General features: G+C 36.4%; 1 protein-coding gene across 8 annotated transcripts in view; it reads right to left on the minus strand.

The window, feature by feature from the left end:
- The window catches only part of gramd1bb (GRAM domain containing 1Bb), a 136,793-nt gene that overhangs the window by 81,468 nt on the left and 33,617 nt on the right, over positions 1–21,708 (minus strand). For 4 of the 8 annotated variants that reach the window (XM_025006795.2, XM_017420056.3, XM_017420054.3 and 1 more), the window contains exons 1-2: positions 8,904–10,042; positions 1,854–1,943 (exon numbers count right to left, since the gene is read on the minus strand). In XM_025006795.2, the coding sequence (XP_024862563.1) occupies positions 1,854–1,943; positions 8,904–9,313 (500 nt within the window). In that variant the 5' untranslated portion in view covers positions 9,314–10,042. Of the gene's footprint in view, positions 1–1,853; positions 1,944–8,903; positions 10,072–21,708 lie in introns of those variants that run through there. The other 4 variants (XM_037980843.1, XM_025006794.2, XM_017420057.3 and 1 more) reach the window with 4 other exon arrangements.

Below are 21,708 nucleotides of genomic sequence, written 5' to 3' on the forward strand. Positions count from 1 at the left end.
GTTTTACCTGCAGAGGAGACATGACATTCCGTGCCCTCTAAAGCCGGCTACAGAACGCTGCTCTCCCCGCAGCTGCTGCAGACGCCCCTCACTACCTAATACCGGCGCAGCAAAGACAACAGCAGCAAGAAATCCCGTAGGTTTGACAGCTACTGTTCCTAATTCGAGCAAGTGCAGACACCGAGCCGGGAGACTGAGCGGGAGGGAGAGTCAGAGACGGGAGGGAAAGAAGGAGGATGAGTGGAGCAGTAGAATACAGCTCGAGTGGACAGAGTAAGATGGCAAAATGAGTGCTTATTATGAGCAGAGACAAACAGAATCCTGTACAGTTTCTGTTCAAGATTTTCTGCTTGTATCTGGATATTTTAATAGCCTTTCTGGCACAAGTACAACTCCTGTAAAACCTATTATTTTTAGGATCCTAAGTCGAACTGATTGCTCGGTTTTTGGTAGATTAGGTTCGACTTTGAGGTGAATATTTAAAAAAATTAATGTAATGTAATTATTTTGCTGCCCAATATTTATATCAGAACAAAATAAAAAGTCTGTATAAAGATCAACAATACGATAACTTTCTTCAACTAAATTTCCAAAATATAGACAACTCTAGAAACTGATGTGTAAAAAATGTCTTCTGGAGAAAAGATTTATGTTCAGACGAGACAATTATTGAGCTATTTGGCCACAATGGCAAGAATTATGTTTGGAGGAGACAAGGTTGGGCTTTCACAGCTAAGAATACTGCATCAGCTGTCAAGCATGGCAGTAGTGGCATCATGCTGTGGTACTGGTACACTGCACAAACAGAATGAAATGGTAAATATCAGATCCAAATCCTTCAACTTCACCTCAAATCACCAGCTAGATATTTTAACTTGGATTCAGTATTCAGTGAGATTAACAGAAAAAGCTGCTAACATTAAGCTTCTAGACCGACTCTGACAAAGTTTTGACCTCAAACAGTTTGAAAAATTGTAGACAAAGTTTGAAAGCCACGTCTGTGCCAGGAAACCAACCAAGTTAAAAGAACTCTACCAACTCTGCCAAGAAGAGTGGACAAATATTCAGCCAGAATTATACAAGCAGCTTGTTGATGGATACAGAAAACCTGTAGTTGAGTTGCAACTTGCTAAAAACTATTTGAGCAGTAAAATTTTGACATGTGTGTATTGGTGACAATTCACAATAAATTCAAACTTCTTCATCCACATCATCTTTATAAAATTCAAGACAGTTTATGTTTTAGAGTCATTCTAACCTGGAAAAAGAACAGTTAAGAAAAAAAAAAAAAAATTAAAAGCCCAAATTAATCTGACTAACACCCATGGCCATGATAAGTGGATGTAAACTTCTCACCACAGCTGCATGACAATTTTTAAATAATAATAATAATAATAATAATAAAATCACCAGCAGCCTTCGAACTTGCTGCCTATGTTTTATCAAAATCCATTTTTCACAGAATAATAGCTTTCCATGACACAGTTTTTTTAGGAGCAATGAATGCCTTATGGCTGACTGTGCACAAGTAAAAAAACAAAAGAAAACAAATACTTTCAAGAGGACAATACGTATGAAATAGCTACATAAAGTAAATAAGAAATAATGAGTACATTTAGTTTGCTATTCTTCCCCTTTGATTCAATCTATATGTGACCTGACAGACTGCTGTAGACACGTATAGACATACAAATCAAATTATGTGAACTGCCTTTAACTTAAAATGTTAGTTATTAAAAATAACAATTAATTTAAAGCACTAGTACATCTTTAATATGCATCTAGTTGTGTTAGTCTTTTATTAGTAAAAATGACATTTCTACAGAACCAAACAGTGACATCCATCTGCTCACCTCTCCTCTCGGATTAGTGGTGTCAAGAAGCGAGTGCTGTCATCTTCATGGCTGCTCTGCAGGCTGCTCTGTTGACTGCTTTGCTGGCTGCTGCACAGTGGAGACAAATAACATTGTGTAAAGTTGGTACTCATATCTGTATATTTGCTCAATAAAACACTTAACGAAATGAAAACAAAAATAGAAGTTAGATTTAGGAGAAAAAACCTGTTTCACAAACATTTCAGTTGGATTTTGGCTGGTAATGTTTGGAAACAGATCATGAATATATGTGGGCCAATATGTCACCGTGCTTCTTTTACAGCCCTGCTGCTGCTGCTGCTGCATATAAAAGTCACTTCAGCTGTCAGAGTTCCCACAAATTAAGTGTCAAATCAACACATCCACTGACATACACACTGCATATATATCATTAATGATTCTGTCATGCACATATTCACTGTTAACACTAGATGGGGCTATATGACATTGTCTATGGAAAAGGTAAAACCTACTTTAATGCACAAAATGGTCACTGATATGTAAATTAATAACCTTGTATGAAAAAAAACATATTAGCAACCCAGAAATGATTTCATAAGATTAGATCTAAAACAAATATAATGCAGAAGTTCATGTTTAGATGAATAAAACCAGATTCTAATTTTTATAATGGCTACTTTTCTTTTTGATTTATACAGTTTATATAAGAGTGTAACAGACACCTGGCCATTACTTCCTTTTCACAAAAAAACAACATCCCTCATTGAATATTCTTCTGTCAGTCGCATCCAAAGTTTGACATTTCAGAACAAAGCCGTTCTGTTGGGAAAGGTCTTCATTGTCATATTTCCTGATGCCCTGATCCATTTCCTGAACAGCTATGGACTGTTTAATACCCTGAAGAATACTGGAACATATGAAAAAAGCATATTTTGGGAAGTTAAGATTAGCCTGTTAAAGTACAAATGCATCTTGAAACAAAAAGTTTTTAGAAGTACCCATTTGTTTCAGTAGGCAGTTTAGCCAATTAAACATAAAAAAACATTAATTGTAAATGTGTACTTAAAGTTTTAAATCACTGGAAATATTTAATAGCAGAACTCAAGCTCCAGTCACTGCATGTCCACAAGCTGATCACTCAGGGGAACTTCAGTGCTGTGAATAAACATGCTCATTCTGATGTTATGCAAGTGTTCATGCTTGTACACCTGTCCTTTAGAGTATAACTCTTTAAAACGTCAAGAACAGGAAGTTAACGGGACGTGGCCAATGATGAATTATTCATTACTCATAAACCATTAATGCAAAAGCCCTTTTGAATGAAATGACAGGGAGGTGTACTTAAACACCCTAAAAGTTTTAGACAGTCTTTCTAATGACAACTGATATATGGAGAAATATAAAACAATAAAACAAATCTTGTGAAACAGGCAATTCAGCTGAGCTAATAGTCTCCAACCTTCTAATGTAATTTGATCACAATCCTAATCAGATTTACATGTTTTAAAATGTTTCAACATCTTAGCAACAATACCTTTAAACATCTGGTTGTCCTTGTAAAGTATGGTAAAAGGAACCATCCTAATGAAGGACCTCAATACCCCCACCAACACAAGTTTGTAATTTTATCCTAAATAGGGCATTGTATTGACTTCCATTCATTTCTGTAGCCTAACCCTGGCACTAGCTCTAATCCTAACTCTGATCAGTGCATGCCTAAACCTAACCTAAACTTAATTCACACATTAGCCCTAAACTTCATCCCGAACCTCAAAATAATAACCCACTGTATTAAGACAGCAAGTCCAGACCAGGTAGGTGATTATCCTGAAAAAGGTTTAAAAAAAAAAAAAGGTAATAAAAACCAGGTAACACACACACAACAAAAACAAACAAAAAACCCAAATAGCAGGTAATGGATTGTAGTGGTCTGGAAAATTGCAAATTATGCACAAATTATGGATTTTGCAAAAATTATGCCAAATGCATAACAATTAATGTTTGCCTTAGTCTTTGGTTGGAGGCCGAATGTCTACCAGTGTTATGAAAGCATGCCTATTTGTGAAGACAATGTCTGTGTACAATGTCACGTTCACTGTATCTGATTACTGCCAGAGTGAAAATAACTCCGAGGGAGAGATCCAGATTGCAAAAGCAGTCCAACAATATAAAAGCTTTTTGACAGTCAGATGCCAAAAATATTTTTTTTTGCTCCAGCTGACAGTTTTTGAGTCCTCTGGTTATTGATGATGTAAAACGCCAACATCAGGATCATGTGTTATCTCCTGATATGATCAATGATCAAACTATGTGACTATATTTTTAATTTTTTAACATTCATTACATTGCTAAGGAAGGGACTAAAAACTAGTGGAAAAATGATATTTTTCCAGCACTCTTTATCATTATGGTTCTACTACTACACTAAGTTTGCTCAAATGTCCTAAAATGGACCGCAATAATGCGTCTAAAATCTTTTCTTGTCCTGCATGGCCTCGTGAAAGGTTGAGAGTCTAAAATATTTAAATGCTTGGGTGAGGTAGAAGCACTGTGGCTAACTTACTGCTACTATTACACTTTTTCACAGAACGACTCAGATCTTATCAGACTATCAAACGTTTTGCACTGTGGCTGTAAACTTCTGCTGCTTTTTGACACCCAACCTTTTACATCTGCCAAGCACACATTCAGACCATCACAGACTGAGGTAGCATGGCAGCAAACAGGACGATTTATCAAGAAAAGTGACAAACAGGAAAGAAGACTATACAGAAAATTTGTTACTAATCCTTGACTTTATGATAAAAATAGAATAAAATAAAAGCACGGAAATGTTTACAGGATTATGTTTTCGGTCACTAAAGCTGAATGGGTTTTTAAAATCCTAAAACCTAATGAATAAACTACTTTAAATCATCTCTGAGACAGCAAGACTCAAAGTAAGACTGGATAACTATCACACATCTTGAAGACGACACGGCTCAACAGATACACCACATGAAAAAGAAAAAAAAAACCCTCACTTATCTTGTTTTGTTTCCAATACTTACAGCATTTGTAAGTGCTTTCAGGAGAAAAAAATCATAACAAACTAGTTCTGAACCGATCAAGCACCAAGAAAATGCTGTCAAGTTTGTTCATTAACAGAATAATTACTGAAAAGCAGGTTTCACAACACAAAAAAGCTGTGTAAGCATTTCTGATGGAATTCTATTAACCACTAACTCTGCTGTTTATGTTGTGTGGAAGTTCACAGTAAACCAAGTACTAACAAAGCAATGATTACTGCTAGGACTATCATGAAAGGCTAGTGATCATGTAATTGCCTATCTGTGTGTTAGCAAAATATCTGATTGACCAGTGATGGATATTAATGAAAATCTCAGAATATAATACTTTAATGTACTTCTATAACTGGTTAACTTTTGAAGTCAACCCATTTCAAGAAGGCTGCCACAGCTGATCAACTTTATCAAATACAACAATGGCTTCAACAGTCATTTTTGCAGATACGCAGCTAAAAATAATGTGTAGTTTTAGTTGAGTCATTCTCAACACATACAATGAGCACTTAAAAAAAGAACAAAAAATTGCAAAAGATTACTGTTTAAAACTTACATGGAAGGAGGGAAGCAATGTGTATTTATATTTGAGAGGTTGTTTTTGCTGGTACGTCTGTATAATGAAATCCTCAACAATAACAAAAATGAAGGTTTTCTAAAAAAGATATGTTTTAGGATCTATAGTTCGTGATTTAAGATCTAAGTGCTCCTCATCCATGAGGTGTCACTCCTCGTCTCACTCCTTTTAAGATGTGTAGAAAATAAAAGTAGCAAAAGAAGAAAAAAGCGTCTTAAAACAAACAAAAATAAAATAAATGGAATCTTTAAAATTCCTTCACAAACAAAAGTTGTTTAGTACATTTATTTAATTGGCAATTGCTACATTAGTCCCCTTGTGCATAAAGGAGGGCAAATTGCTTTCATTTCATTCACATTTAATTCACTGAAGAAAAAAAATCAAATACAGATTATCTCAAAACAGATTAATGAACTATTTTGAATAAAATATAAATAATAAAAAATAAATAAAATCAGGTTTTATTATTTTGTTTTTTAAATGCATTCCTCCAAACATGTAGAGTGAGATTAAAAAAAGAACAAAAAAATATTATATTTCCAACATCATCAGTGTGAATATTCCTCGATGCTGATTACCTGACTGAGTTGTTCACAGATAATTATGTTAATCAACAAAATAAGGCAGCCAGAGGCTTCAATTTTCCTAACAGTGCTGTAATGAAACAGTTGTTATTAGCAGTATTTATTACATGGCTGTCAAAAACGTATAAAAGAAAAAACACATAAAACATGCCCCCCAAGGCAGAAGTTATGAGCAACAATGCTACTTTAATAGAAAACATGTATTTGTGAGGACAGGCTACCACAGAACACTGTGTTCTCTCATCCTTAGAACCTGCTCGCTCTGCTTCAACAATAATTGAAATCTGGATTATTTATGTCACCCCCACTCAGTTTTAAGACAGTACAATCTTCTTTATCTAATTCACGCAGCTGAGGAAGAGCCATGTCATATTAATGCCACAGTAGCAGATGAAGTGGAGGAAATCTTATCACAGTTCAGATTACACCATGAAGGGGATACAGGACTTTTCTCCAAAAACACTGAAAAACAAAACAGCATTTCACACAGAAACACTGTCAAGCCAATGACTGTACACCTCTGGAGAAATGGTGTTTTTTGTCTGAGGGAAAAATAACACCTTGATGGGGTGAAAAGGAACCCGTTTGTGTTCACCATCTGTTACAGCTGATAATTGGCCTCTCTGAATATGACAGGAAATCAACAGAAAAAAAACTACCAAAATGTTTCAGCTATTGTTGAAAAATCAATAAAGAGGGTCCTGTCTGATTAAATTTTCTCCTGACTAGGAAAGGAACAGTGAAGTGAGAAAACGTTACTTAAAGCATGCTATTCTTTATTTCGCTCTCTTTCTTTCTTTCTTTTGGCACTTTATAGAGGTAAAAAAGGATGTAAATTTACAAAACCAAAAGGAAAATCCTGCTTCTGATAGCAGATTTATGAAGCTCATTCATTTGCTTTGTGTTAACCCATAAAAGTAACAGTTCAAAATTTTTTCAACATAACAATTCTCAGAATTTTGATTTTGCAAATTGTAATCGTTTTTAATTTTGCAATTTTGCATTGGAGTGCACATTTTCACCTGTGTCCTTGTTTATTACTAGTAATGATGTTCTGAGCATAACATTGTCTATGTTTTCTCTCTAAAAGTAACATTTTCCTATTTAACAAAAGAAATATATAAGATCCTGATAAGGCACAAGGTCTTGTTAAATATGAGACTGTTTTCTAAAAGGCAACATAATATTCTGGTCAGCTTCTTCTGAGGCGATAGGTGTTGCGCTGAATAAAGCATCCCTGCCGTGAAAAGCCAGCCTTCCATCATTTGAAGCGTATTGACAAAAGGCTACAGTATCAGGTGAAACAACACTGTACCGCTCAAAGATGTTTCTGTCTTTTAATATGATTAGTAAGCTGAAGTGTGGCTGATATTTCTTAGTTTGAAAATTGCAAAAATTAGCCTATATTATCGACCGACAAATCAATCATCCATCTCTACTGAACTTCTTGAAATGCCTCATTTGTAGGGTCTTTGTTACTTTATGTACACCATTGACTCTGCGCTCACGAAGCACTGACAACACAGATCAACAGCTGCCCTAAAATCTGTTTTTTTTTATTATCAAACAACTAAACAAATGGAGGAGACTGAGCCTTAATGCAAATAGAAAATAAAGAATCAAATGCAAACACAAAGTATAAACAGAAGGTGACAAGAGATGCCACAGAAATTAACACAAGTTTTTATTTATTTATTTAAAATAGTCAAATAATAAATTCAAAAACCTAAAAAAATCTGATCTTGTAAATAGGCATCAGACAAGTTCATGTAACAATAAACTCCAATTCACTGGCAAAACAGACCTTTACATCCCAAGTACATTTACCTCTAAGAAATTTACCTTATCTGTTAGAGGTATTCTGATTTGCTAACTTACCAAAATCCTTAATCCAGATGGCATAGTGGAATTTATTTGAGTTCATGGAGCATTTACATTGGTATCATTCATTTTGTTGGCATTTGGATATGCTGGAAATCTGAATCACTCTACTGAATCTTTAATCTGTGATTTACTACAAAGACAACATATACATGGAAAGTTTTTGACTGATATTCCATCTACCTCCAAGAATATTGCATAACCACCGAAATGTACATTTGCATTTTGCATCTAAAGGAGTAATTTTATCTTAAATTTTTTAAATGCTTTCAAGTTATTGACCTTGTGACCTTTCGTCAAGTGACACTGCGAGTTATCTCAGATCTCAGTAAACTTCTCAGGCGTCCACTCAAAAGGAACAAACCAATTGATTTTTTTGAAACCTCTTGACCTTTTTATACCACTGCTGTGAGACCAACCTTTTGACTGAGGTAAATGACCCTTTTGTATTTTCTAAACCCTTTGATTTTAACACAATGCTTAGACAAGAAGCCACAGTCTGTCAGTAAGGTTGACCTATGGAGACAAGTCTGCACTCTGGAGACCCAAGTCTTGTGTTGCTAAAACTTTTACAATTAGATGTTGTGTCAGCAGCGGGAGTGTTTGACCCATGCATCACTCATGAGAGTGATCTGAACCTAACCTGTGCCCTCCACCAAATGTTAATTAAACAAGAGTAAACTGAAGTGTGTGTGGGAATCATTTAGCAGAAGCATACACCACAAACCAGAAAACTACACAGGTAAGTGAATGGGCCATGAAAACTTTTACCATCCGTGTCAAAATGAGTCATAAACCTTGTGTTAGAAATTGAAGAAAATAAAATTATATTGCTCCTTACATCGATTATTTGTTTCCACATTAATGCTGACAGCAGGACCCTAAAGAAACATGAAGACATCAGGGAAAGATGAAGGGAGAAGAAGGAAATGGAAAGACATGAGAAGACCGGGCCCATACCAACCTGCTTTCACTGCCTTGCTCCTTCTTCTCTCTGACCTTCAGCCACCTCCTCAGCAGGAAACGCTTGCGGCGAGGAGATGCGCTGGGAGTGGAACAGCTTGACCAGGAAGATGGAGCGTCCTCATCGCTGGACGGGGTGATCTCAATGGAAGGCAACTGAAGGTACTCCTTGGAGCTGGAGCGGGAACTAGCTACCAGGTGATTGTTGGTCTGCCGCGCTCTCGTCATCTCCCTCTCACTTGGCACGTTCCTCATGCGCCGCATCTTGAAGCGTTTACGGCGAAGAGTAGGGGTTGAGGAGCTGGATCCCACGGAGCAGTCCGACACGGCATTGCTTCCTCCATCTGAACATGCTGGGGCATCTTGTGGTACGCTCACCTGGAGTGAAGGAGGTCTAAGAGTGTCACTCATAACTCCCAGGGTTTTTCTATAATGCAGACAAAAACCACCCCAAAAATAATCTTTGTAGGGATGTGGGTTGTTAGTTTTGGGTCTTCAATGGCACTTTTGTGGCTGAAAAAAGGTTCAAGTTGGTGCTGGATCAGGCACAGCTCAGATCTTTTGTGAGTCTTCACATACCCCTTCTTTAAGTGCCAGCCAATGATTAGAAGACAGGCCAAGTAGTCCAAATATCTTAGTCCGAACAAAGTCCTCCCACTGCCCCTCAGCTGTTGGTGAATATGTATCAGTTCGGCGTCTGGCAGACAGTCGGTGAAGAACAGTCTTGTGGCAGTAAGCTCATTCACTCAGGCTGGGTAGAAGAGGGCTAGATTAGATAACAAAAGGGGCTTCTGTTCTGGGAGCAGCAGATGAAACATGCATAAGGCCTGTCAGGGAGTGTAACACAACTCCTCTACTGGTCCTCCCCTGAGACTGGCAGGCCAAGTTACACACAAAAAAGCACGTTTAAATGCTGACAATGCTACTGTCCGAGCAGTCTGAGCCGTTACCTTAGCTGCTGGTGTTAAGGTTAAAGAGGAAGGAACCAGATGTCATCCCTTAAATATTGATGATGATATAAGGCCGGGACGCTGTTTGCTGTCACCTCATTCTCATTTCAGCGATCCTAAAGCAGAGGAAGACATGGCTCGTCACCCGGTTATGCTTGTGCTGGGAAGCTGAGGTCCGTCCTGTGCCCCAGTGTGTCGTTGCCTCTGCGCAGGTAATGCCTACAGGTTAGAGGGAGGTGATAGGACTGCAAGGTATAGGCAAGGCTAAGGATGATGATGATAACGACATCAAGCAGCCACACACACACACACACAACTACACAGGAAAAAACAAATCATTCAACGGGATATTATATACAGGAACACACACACACACACACACAGGCAGACACCAAGATAATAGGCTAGAGTAAAGAAGCTAAAGTTCTAAACATCCACCACCATGCACCAGCGTAGGTTGATCAGTTCTTAACATATTTCTTTCCTATGACGGAGCTAAAAAAAAACTACAAGACCTTTAAACCTTCTGTCAGAGACAAGCAAATCAAAGATAACAGCTGATCTGTGGAAATCACTGCCACTGTGTACATTAGATATTTAACAGGATGTTAACTGCTTTATGTGCTACAGAACACTCAGTGGTACATAACAATGAAACACCTTTCCAAATCAGAAAACCAAAGAAATTTATCAATTTAGCACACCGACTGACTGTCTGATGAGAAACCCTTTATTTGTTTTTTCCTAAATGTTCTTCTTCTGGGCTAAGATCACACATTCTGTTCGCAGAGATTCAACTGTCAAGCCAACTGAAGCAAAATGAAGCAAAATAGATATGGATAACATCATTGCAAAACATGAAGTGAGACTTGTGTAAAAATAAAACAACAACAAAACATTAAATTACAACATGCACAAAATCTGCCGTGAACACAACAATCTGTGTTTGTCTCACTGCTTTTCCCTCACTAGAATAATTCTTCTGCACATATGCCCTTCTCAGCTTGACATCAACGAGGTGAGAAACAAATACCGCACGTAGATACGCAGCTTATTAGACTGTATCTAGAGAGACAGAGAAGAGAGTCATGCCAGCACAAAAAAATTACCAAATTGCCTACAACCATTGTTCTGAACAGTAGTAGTAGGCTTTATCTGAAAATAATGAAAAATTGTGCCACTTGAAGTAGTATCTGGAATTCAGCACCTGTATCCAACAAAAGCTTTTTATATAGTTTTTAACTGCAAATGGCAAGTCTGAACCTTTGATTGCTTTGCTAAAAATGCTTTAAAGAAAAGGACAAAAAACAAATATTGACTGATGTGTAAATGTCCAATGATGGTGATTGATGTAGACATTATCTGTCCTAGTTGAAGCAAATAACGTGCTTTGAAGTGCAAGACTCCTGCTTTCTACCTGCTCTAAAATTTGCCTCAGCCAATAAATATATATACTTTTCGTATGAGTCATTACATTTGACTCTTTACAGAAACTGACGCAGCTACTCAGACGCAGGTACCTGCATCAGTTCTGCTGACTAACTGGCCCACTAGGTGGCTCACATTTCAGACCAAGGTTCCAATCAGTGGGCTTTGTACCCATTTTGATAATAGGCTTAGACTGTTTCAGTTCCATTACAAACCAGATATGGATTACCAGATAAAACTTTATGACTATAGCTACCAGTTTACTTTAGCTTCTCTGAGGTAAACCTTGATATGTCCTTGCATCAAAATCAGATCCTGCAGGCCAGGGTGACTGCAGTCCTCCAACAGTTTCTAATCTACCCTCCGCAAGCATAGTTTATCATCTTGATTTGTTGCATTTATATATTTCTTTTTTATCAACATGCTGTTGGGTGGGATTCAGTAGACATAAGGACAGCAGTTAAGGTTTAAGCATCACAAAATGGCAGTTCAGAAAGAACTTAGTGAACTTAGCTGTCTAATAAAAACAGTGCAATGTCTCCAGTTTACAAGGTCAGTATAAAGTGTACTACTATGTCCTTTTTCCCCCAAGTCCACTGCAGAAAGCAGTGAAGATGCACGGTCATTGTTTGGGCGATAACATTTCAAAGTGAACATACAGTAAAGTGTAATGATGTGATGAAAAGCTCTGCAAAAGGATAAGAGCAGCACATCAAAGGTGCATGTCTATGGGAGTATATCAGAAAGATTTCAATCAAACAAACATGCATACAAAAAGCAGTTTGTGTTGAGAAAAAGACCTCTGTTAGATGTCCCTGTCGAAAAATTAAATTATGGGGAAACACTGCATAAACCTAACTAATGACCTAACATTAGCTAGTTACTGACCTAACTAATGTATCTTTCAAAAGGTTGCTGCAAAATGCTAATGTTTTTTGCTTTTATTGCCTTCTCATCTAAGTAAACACTAAGGAATGGACATTAGCATGAATTTACATAAATCTGTATTCAGTTGTATTAATGGTTTGTCTGCCCCCCCACCCCCCACCCCAAAAGGTAAGAATATGGCACCCAACTCATGAGGATAAAACTTGTGCATTTTTTAAAAGTGCGCCATACATAACAATAACTTCTCATAAGATAACCTAAACAGGTATATTTTGATTAAAAAAAGTAATCAAATGCCAAAGAAGCACTGTTTACTTTAGAAGCTTATTTAGAAGATGAGAAAAGTGGAAAGGGTTAGCTTTGAGGCTTGAAATAATGTGTTCTTCTCTATAAATCTAAACTTTATTTTTCTGTGTATAAATGGAACATGCCGACACATTGATATCAGAGAAATGAGAGCATGAAAATTCTTTTCAAAATGAAAAAAGGCCCTATCTTAAGATGAGAGTTGTAGCAGTTGTGGGATCTGACTACTGCACTCTGTGTGGTGCAGAACATACTGTAAGTCTCAGACAAAAAGTGCTTTAAGGTTTCTGGTAAAGATTTAAAGCAGCAGCCAAGCAACTTTATTGATTATAAAATAGTATATTAACAGATTGTAGCATTATTTAGTATCTCACAAAAAGGTCAAACTTCAAAAACACATGACAGGGATTGCAGAAAAAGGATCAAATACTGCATCTTGTCATTTCGTTATCATTACATTTTCCTTTATTTAGTTTTATTTAGCTCATGACAAAACAAATGGTGTAAAGTACAGCATTTAGCACAGACAGACAGAGTGATACAAATATTAAATTCATCAAAAAAAATAAATCTCAGGATTTTTTAGGCAAGTTCAGGGTCTGCAAATCACTCCCACATTTTCACACTGCATCAAAAGGATCAGCCGATGCTTAAAGGGGGAATTAATGAACAACTTTGGGTAATACTTTTTTCATTCTGCATGTTCTCACATTCAAACAAAACGGTTGTACTTAAATTCAAAAAGCTTGCGTCTTGTGGCAACAGGGTTCCTGACTAGAGTGACAATGATGTAAACCACAGCTTTCACACTGTGGTATCAGAAGTAGAGCAGCAGTGCATCACCTCTGCCCCTTCATTCCACCACCGTTCTCACACACAGGACCACTTGCAGAAAGACGATCTGACATGCCTAATTTTCCCCATCTGTGTTTCTGTTTAGAATATGATTATCTGTAATCATAAAAAGTGGGCAATAATGTACTTGCATGTGTGTGTGTTTGTGTGTCTGTGGGCAAAAGATCTCATGAAACACTGGATGGGTTTTAAGGAAACTCTCAAAAAGTAATCACTGAATGTACATCTACAACTGATTAGCTATTGGAGTCATACCCGATTGAAGATGGCTGCCACAGCTAATTACCTTAGCAAGCACAACTCAATCAGTTTTACAGATATTAAGCTAATTTCTGGTGTGGTTTTACATACTCCAAGTGCTAACAGATCTAAGAAAATCTCACAGTATTGTATGAGACTGCACATACAATGATTTTTTTTAGGTTTTACCAAAATAGCTACAACTTCCTCACCGTTTCTCAATATTACATAATTTCGGTCTAAAACTGGTTTGAAAAGTGGCGAGAGATATATATTTCTTAAACGAGTAACAAAACCCCCCCCCCCAAAATAATGTTATTTTTACTGTGGTTGTAACGTATTATATTATATATTTATCTTGTATTAACTTCATTACTACATAATTTTTTCCATCATATTTTAATCTTATTTAAAATTTGTCTATTTTCGATGCGTGTTTGTTTCTATCTTGCGTTTTGATCTTTTAGAACATATGTGTTTCACTTGTAATTAAAAAGTGCTATATCAAAAAGTTTAATTTTTCGGGTTACGGGGAGCTGGTGCCCATCTACCGCAGTCACTGTGCAAGATGTGGCGTACACCTGAACAGGTTGCAAGTCCATCACAGGGTCACAGAGACAAACAACCATTCATGCTCTCATTTACACTTAGGGACAATTTAGAGTTACCAATTAACCTAACATGCATGTTTTTAGTCTGTGGGAAGAAACCGGAGTACTCAGAGAAAACCTATGTGTGCACAGGGAGAACATGCAAACTCCACACAGAAAGGCCCCAGGTGGGGGATGGGGGTGGGGGTTAACCACTGCTCTGCTGTGCCTCCCCTGCTGCAAAATAAATTTGTTGTCATGAGCTCTGAAAAGACAACAATTTTTAAATGTTCTTGTAAGATTACTTGTAATCATGTAGGATGATAATATAGCTGTTCTTAATTTTCCTACTGTTCAGAATGTTGATATAATCTTCATACAGAAGTACCCATATTAAGGCATAAAAGGCTCTCTGTGGTATGTCAGAGGAAACTTGTGTCACTAAATACAGTCATTCTATACTCTCTAAAACACACACTCACCATGACTCAGAGTGTGAAATGCCATGAATTAATCATGACAAGACAATGTTTCTTGTTACAGTTTAACATGTTCCTACATCAGTGGCATCAGGTCATACTGTGGCATTGCTGGGCCCAATCCAGTAGAGCAGATGTCATTTTTTGAGCATAAAGACATGATGGGAACTTAAGAGTGTACCAGACATGAAATCTGCCATATTACTTATTATTATTTAATTTAGTTTAATTAACAGATTTGTGATTTTTCTACAGTTACGGAAAAGAAAAAAAATGACAGATGTATAATTGGAGATCATGCTAATACACCCGCCAAGCCCTCTTGTGAGACAGTGTCTCGTGCACTTTGCCATAAGTCTGTAGAGGAGTCAACAGATGGACCTACTGCAGTGTGGATTTGCTGTTACAGCTGAGCCAGAGATCAGAGTTTTCCATCACCCTAATCACTACACAGGGACAGAACAACCATGTGATTGCTTGCCTTTTACGCGTCATTACTGACAATCAAAGTTCACCTCTATTGTTTTTCGTATCTCTATTCTTAGAACTATGTCCCTGTAAGCAAAATGTCAAAGACCGTGGACAGATTACAGAGGCATGCTGGTGATAGACAAACGGTCACAAAAAATATGCTGCATATATTAGTTGAATTAATTAATTACAAGGGCACAAATTATACAGTGTGCTGGCCAAATAAATCGTTCTGACATGGCTGATAAAGAGTAAAGTAGAATAAAGGACGGTGGACAGTCCTTGAAATACAGACATCTTTTATATCAAATCAAATTACACATTCAGGTTTTCAGTTCTGAAGAATAAATTAGGCAACATTGATCTGTTATGTTACTGAGAGGCAAAATATTGTCTCCTTTTTATGTTAGGCAATAATAAATCAACTGGTAGCACTTAATGTTGTAGTTCAGATCTGTTGAAGTGAGTTCTGTGGGAAGGTTATGAACAATTAATATCTTACCTGCTATAGATAGTTTATGTTTTTCAAAGACTTCAGTTTAGAGAAATTCTTTTGAATTCAGACTAGCTGTTGCCTTGTCAGGCAGGTGAGAAATGCACTGAGTGATGGCAAAGACCAGAGTTGATTGCTGCCATCCTAAAACAACTCTAATCTAAAAACATTTCATAGCAGGTAATGCAGTTGTTTTTAGTAAACCTATAATTTTCATTAATTTCAGATTGCATGGTTGTCTCTGCAGAAATATTACAATATTCCTACAAGAAGTGCCCCAGGTGGCACAGAAAGTGCTGCAGCTGCAGCTCATGATTCTCCTTGCAAATAATTATGGACTTTTATGTAAATAATCATGTAATGTGAACCTGACAACATCAAAAAGGATTATAAAATAGCATTTGGTTAAACTGTTGAGAAGGTCTTGGGGTTGGAGTTGTTTCTAGCAATCCATATTGGTCTAGGTGTTGCTCGGGAAAGCCGTTAGCTAGTCAGTCCACTCTATATTAAACTCAATTTCACTAAGCTAAGGTTGTTCAAATAGCTGTCTACAGCATGTCTATATTTTTCACTAAACCCCACTTTAAAAGTTCTGAACCATTGATTTAAACAGAGATGTTTTACTGTTGAATTGTCTAGGAAGTTATCAACAATTGTAAAATTTGATGTGTAATATCAGTATTGTAGACCATGTTCTTTTGCATTATGTTACCTATCTGGAGATCATAATTTATTGCCATGTCACATTTATAAGACGAAAATTAAGAAATGTAACAACCAACCATGTACCAACAAACTAACATAATAGATTGCACAACATCTTTGGTTAAAACTTTGGCATGCAAGGCAGCAGCTTTCTTCAAGGAAAGCCAGTTTAAAATTTTATTTTGTGTGTATGGCATTTACACTAAATGGCATACAAATATTTTGTGACTGGCTACTAGAATAAAAGATGACCAGATTTAAAAAGCATTCACTTTGTGGTGAAACATTTCTTTGATAGTTTAAGTCAACATTTTTATTTCAATCCTTTGGTGGTTGAAAATAATAAGATAAGAAAATGAGCCTGAGCCTGATTTTGAACCCTGCAGGGTCTACTAAGCATGATGAAGAAGAAGAAAAAAGACAGAAATAAGAGAATAAAAATGAGTCAGTCCCAATGAAGCCAAAGTTGCATTGCAATATTTCGATCAAACAGTAAAGATATTTTATGAGGAAGTGAACAGTAAAGAAGAAAAAATTGTTAGATAAAATAAACTGTTTATATTCTGCTTGTGCATTATGCCTTTCTGAAGAAGCCATTGAGATGTATGATGTGGTGATGTGATGTTTAAATAACCATATCCTCAGACAGTATTTCACTGAGCAATCATTCACTCCTGTAAGGAAACAATGTTGCAGTTATGGGTAGGTTGGAAGAAAAGACAAGGAAAGATATGTACAGTAAAACTATAATGGCACTGTACCATTAAAAAATCCTGCTTATGTAATGCAACTCACTTCTTACACTTTCACTTCTCTCTACAAATCTGCACGAATCTCACACTGCTCCAGAACAAAGGACCACTTTGCTGAAAATAAAAGGAACACACTGTTTTGCGAATGATGATAGTTTCTCTTAAAGAAATCCAAGTATGTAATTCTACTGATACCCAGCAAACAAAACTATTCACTGTAATTTGACTTTTGCAAATTCAAACACAGTGGCAAATTATTTTTCATTAAGAGTTATTTATTGCTTATAGAAACGTTAGATTATTAGCAAGAAAACTGGAAGGCAAGCTAAAAAAAAAAATACCCTGAGGCATTTTCACAAATGTTGAGGCTTTTCAGTGCCCTTTATCTACGAACTGCCAAACTGCATTCTTCTTAACTAGGGCTGGCAAGCAATCCCATGTCCCACAGCTATCATCATAAAGAAGGGGCTGCCTCTTTATTCTCCTGAGAGACGAGCTGAAGTGATCAAACCCCAAGCTTTTATCTCTTATTCAGAAACCCTGCATTCTAAAAATAGCTTTATTACACCACGGAAACAGCGACAGTTCTGTAGTATGACTGGAAGTATTATGTAAAGCACCATTAATGACTTTGAGACAAAACAGTCATGAAAAAAATTAAAACTGAAAAACAAAGCAAAGCGACCAAATTCAATGAGTTTGTTTAAAAAGATTTATATCTCATCAGTTCTGATCAGATTCAGTCAAAATTAGTCACACAGTTGCAGAATGGTATGAAATTTTTGTATTTGACAGCGATAGTTCGTGAATTTCCAGGTAGCATCCTTACAAAAACTTTCCCCATTCAGTATTTCAAAACACTATTTCAACAACAGCTGAAGTAGTTCATGTACAACACAAAATCATTATCACATGACATGAATGCAACAGACAGAGGCAGATTGAAGCAAATTTAGCTTTAAAAATCCTAATTAATACGATGAATAAACAAATAGACAAGCCACTAACAGCAATTAGCAAAGTTGTTGGCTAATGAAGCACTGAATAGACATTATGTCTGGCTCTGTCATGGTATAGCGACTTTTACATTTGGTGTTACTAATATAAGCAGTGTGTTTATGTACCGGATCCTCATCTGTCTGTACTGAAATGTCACTCACAATTTGACCCCCGAAAGCACTGCAACTGTGACAAACTATATAGTCTGAGTAAATAAAATAAAACTTAACATGCTTAGTTTGGTTTTTAACCAAATTACATAAATGTTAATGGGTGTTCAGATAAATGTAGTTCATCAAATATGTGAAGGAAAACACCTCATGATTAGCAGCTGGTGTCATCAAACTGAGCAGAAGGAGGAAGAGGAAACTGCAGAAAATGAGAAGGAAATAATGGAAATATGACAGTATCACTAGTTACATCCATCTGTTTTCATAGAGACTAGATAAAAGAGCAAAACAATCATACCTAACCTTTACAATAACTCAATAAGAACTACCGTACAATGAAACAATAACATTAAATGTGGGAAAATGCCTTTGGAAGAAAAGCTTTACAGTCACACAACTGAGCTCTTTGGCTGGAATGATGCAAAGTATGTTAGGAGATGTCAACGTAAGGCTGTCGAACCTAAGAACCATGTACCACCTGTTAAACACAGTAGTGGTAGCATCATGCTGTGGTACTGATGCATTGGCCAAAATGAATGAAAAAATAAAGGAGGACTATCGCCAACATCTTCAGCTTCACCTCAAATCAACAGCTATTAGGTGATCAGAACTGGGACACAATCGGGTGTTCTAACACATCAAAACCGGTTTCTGAGTTGACAGAGGAGGCGAACATTAAGCTTCTGGTATGGCCTTCCCAAAGCCCCAACCTCAGTTCTAATAAAAGTAACAAATATCCAGCCAGAAGTATGCCAGAAGATTGTTGATGAGTACAACAAGACTGTGGTTGAGGTGCAACTTGCTAAGGAACATTTAACACAAATGTTATTGGGGTGGATGTATATATTCGGGCTACTCTGTATAGTTTTGACCCTGTGTAGATCAGAAAGAAAACATAATAAATTTAAAATTGTGCACCCAATTTTTGTTCTTAAAAAGTTGTATGATGTATAATTATTACAACAAGGAACAAGAGCGGCTCAAATCTATCACTAAAAGCCCTAAATTTATATAATATTCAAACCTATGTTGAGTGGATGTGAACTTCTGACTGCAAATGTATGAGCATTTTTTTGAATGATTGGGTTTTTCTGCCATGCACACCTGCATGCACATACTTTCAATTTTCTGGATCTATTTACCAAAAAGTGCCAAAGATAACACTGTTTGAGAAGCACAGAAAAAAGAGATTAGCTTAATTTACATTTAGAACTCAAACAAGATATTCAACTCGACTTCCACATGGACAAAATAAGGCTTGAGGGCCAGAAGTGGCAACAAAAAAAATGTATTCAACAAAAACTGACATTTTATTCATGAACCAGAGAAAGAATTTAAAAATCTGTTTCTGCCATCATAGCTTTAACATAATCAATGAGAAGCTCTTTGATTGATTTCATTAAGTCATCCAATCCTGACTTAACTTCTTAAACTTCTTTTTACCTGACCTGCAGTGGTTCCTGGCAGATAATCATTAGTTTATGAAGATACAAATAATATTTTTAATCATCATCCTTCAGTGGCAGGGAAAGAACACAGCTTTTAGATTACTGAAGTTTTTTTCTAGAATAAACAAAAAGAAGTCTATAAACTAATATAAGTATCATGCTCAACAGGAAAAGGCCAGCTCACATATTCAACAAAGGTGAGGGACTAACATCAGTGCTCGAATTGGAGCCTGTACTCACTGTTCTGCAGTGCTGGCACTTCTAAATTTTAGTCTTTAGCGTACTGTAAGGTGCTGCTAAAAATAAGCTACGGCTGATTCATAGAAACTATCCACAAAAGATCGGTTAAAAACAGGACGTCGTGACCCACTCTACACTGCCTCTGATCAGACTTAGGAACTCAAGTTACACATAGCTCACAAGAAACAATGATCGTTTAAAAGTCAGGCACAAATAGTACGATCCAGTTGTCTTTCTTAAGTTACACTCCACAGCAACGTTAGCCTCACTTCAGCAAATCTTTCCACATGAAAACACATCCAGAAAAATCAGAAGTGAGTTCATTAAAGACTCTGTAGCTTTATGAGTGGAAAAAGACAATATGCTGTAACAAATAATAAAGCTGCATCTGTTTAGGTCAATGGTGTTCAATCCTGGTCCTGGAGGGCCACTATCCTGCATGTTTTAGAGGTTCCTCTTCTGTGACACACCTAATTTAGATGATTGAGTGATTAACAGGCTTCTGCAGAACTTAAAGACCTGCTGAAGAGCAGAGAAACATGTAAAACATGCTGGATAGTGAGTCTCCAACACCAGGATAGGACACCACTGGTTTAGGTGAAGCGTTTCCCAGAACAACCCAAGTTAAAACCAGTTAACACTGTGCTGAAGCAACTTTTGGTAAATAAATAAAAGTTGTCAACAAAACAACAGATACATACCAGCATACTGATCATTAGTGAGTGAAATATACAGGACACAGTTATGATACAAAATAACAGTTTTTTTTACTATATTTAATGTAATATCTGTGAAATATAAAGTGAATTTCAAGTTTATATGTGAGCCATTTTTCACAAAAAAGGTAATTTTTTAAGCACCTTAATAAAATATTAAATGTTCTATTTCAATAGAACATATTGAAATATTAATGTCCTTTTAGATGTACTTTTGTTAAAAAGCTAACAAAATCCTTGATGTTTTAGATATTTCCATACCGAATTACTAAAATGTTATAAATCTATTACATAAAACAACACTTTTTAGGTTAACATTTTTGGTTAAATCATAAAAAATAGGATAAATTAAATAAATAAATCCAAAAATTTATATATAAATAAAAATGGATTTCGTAGGGTCCTATAAATACAAGCATACTACACCCTCATTGAACACATTCTTCACTAAACAAAGAGTCAAATCCTTTCACAAGTTTGTCCAAGTATTTCACAGTAGTTTGATATGAGAGTGGTTCAATGTTTTTTAGTTTGCTTAGTGCTGCTGCTGGTATAACAGTCTAGATTGTGGTGGGTGGGGGAAATGCACAGAGGGTGGGCAGGTGGCGAGTAACTTGACTTTTTTTCCCCACTTCAAGCACTGACTAATAATATAATTTATGTGGTATTAATATAGAGCAATCAACAGAATGCAAGCTCAAAAACACAAACACAACAAGCCTTCAACATTGCGGTCAAACTCAGATCTACAGTACTATATAATATAACAACAAGAGAGATTTTCTGTTAAAGTACAGTGTGAATACTGAGTGCTGAATGGCTGCTGAAAATGATTAAATTATTCAAGTTAAAACAAAAGAAAAACTAAATTAAACAAAACAAAATAGCTAAAGCCTGAAATCAGCTAAACTAAAGCTACAAGCTAAAGTTAGCAAAAGAGTAGCTAAATGTTAAAACACCTAAACAGTAGCTAAAAGTTCAAATAAGAAGAGCCGAAGCTAAAACTTAAAATTAGCAAAATATTAGGTAAAAGCTAAAAATATCAGGAAAATAGCTAAGCGTTAAAATGTTTGAAA

Source organism: Kryptolebias marmoratus, linkage group LG2 (genome assembly GCF_001649575.2).
Source record: "Kryptolebias marmoratus isolate JLee-2015 linkage group LG2, ASM164957v2, whole genome shotgun sequence".
In the NCBI taxonomy this organism is placed as follows: domain Eukaryota; kingdom Metazoa; phylum Chordata; class Actinopteri; order Cyprinodontiformes; family Rivulidae; genus Kryptolebias; species Kryptolebias marmoratus.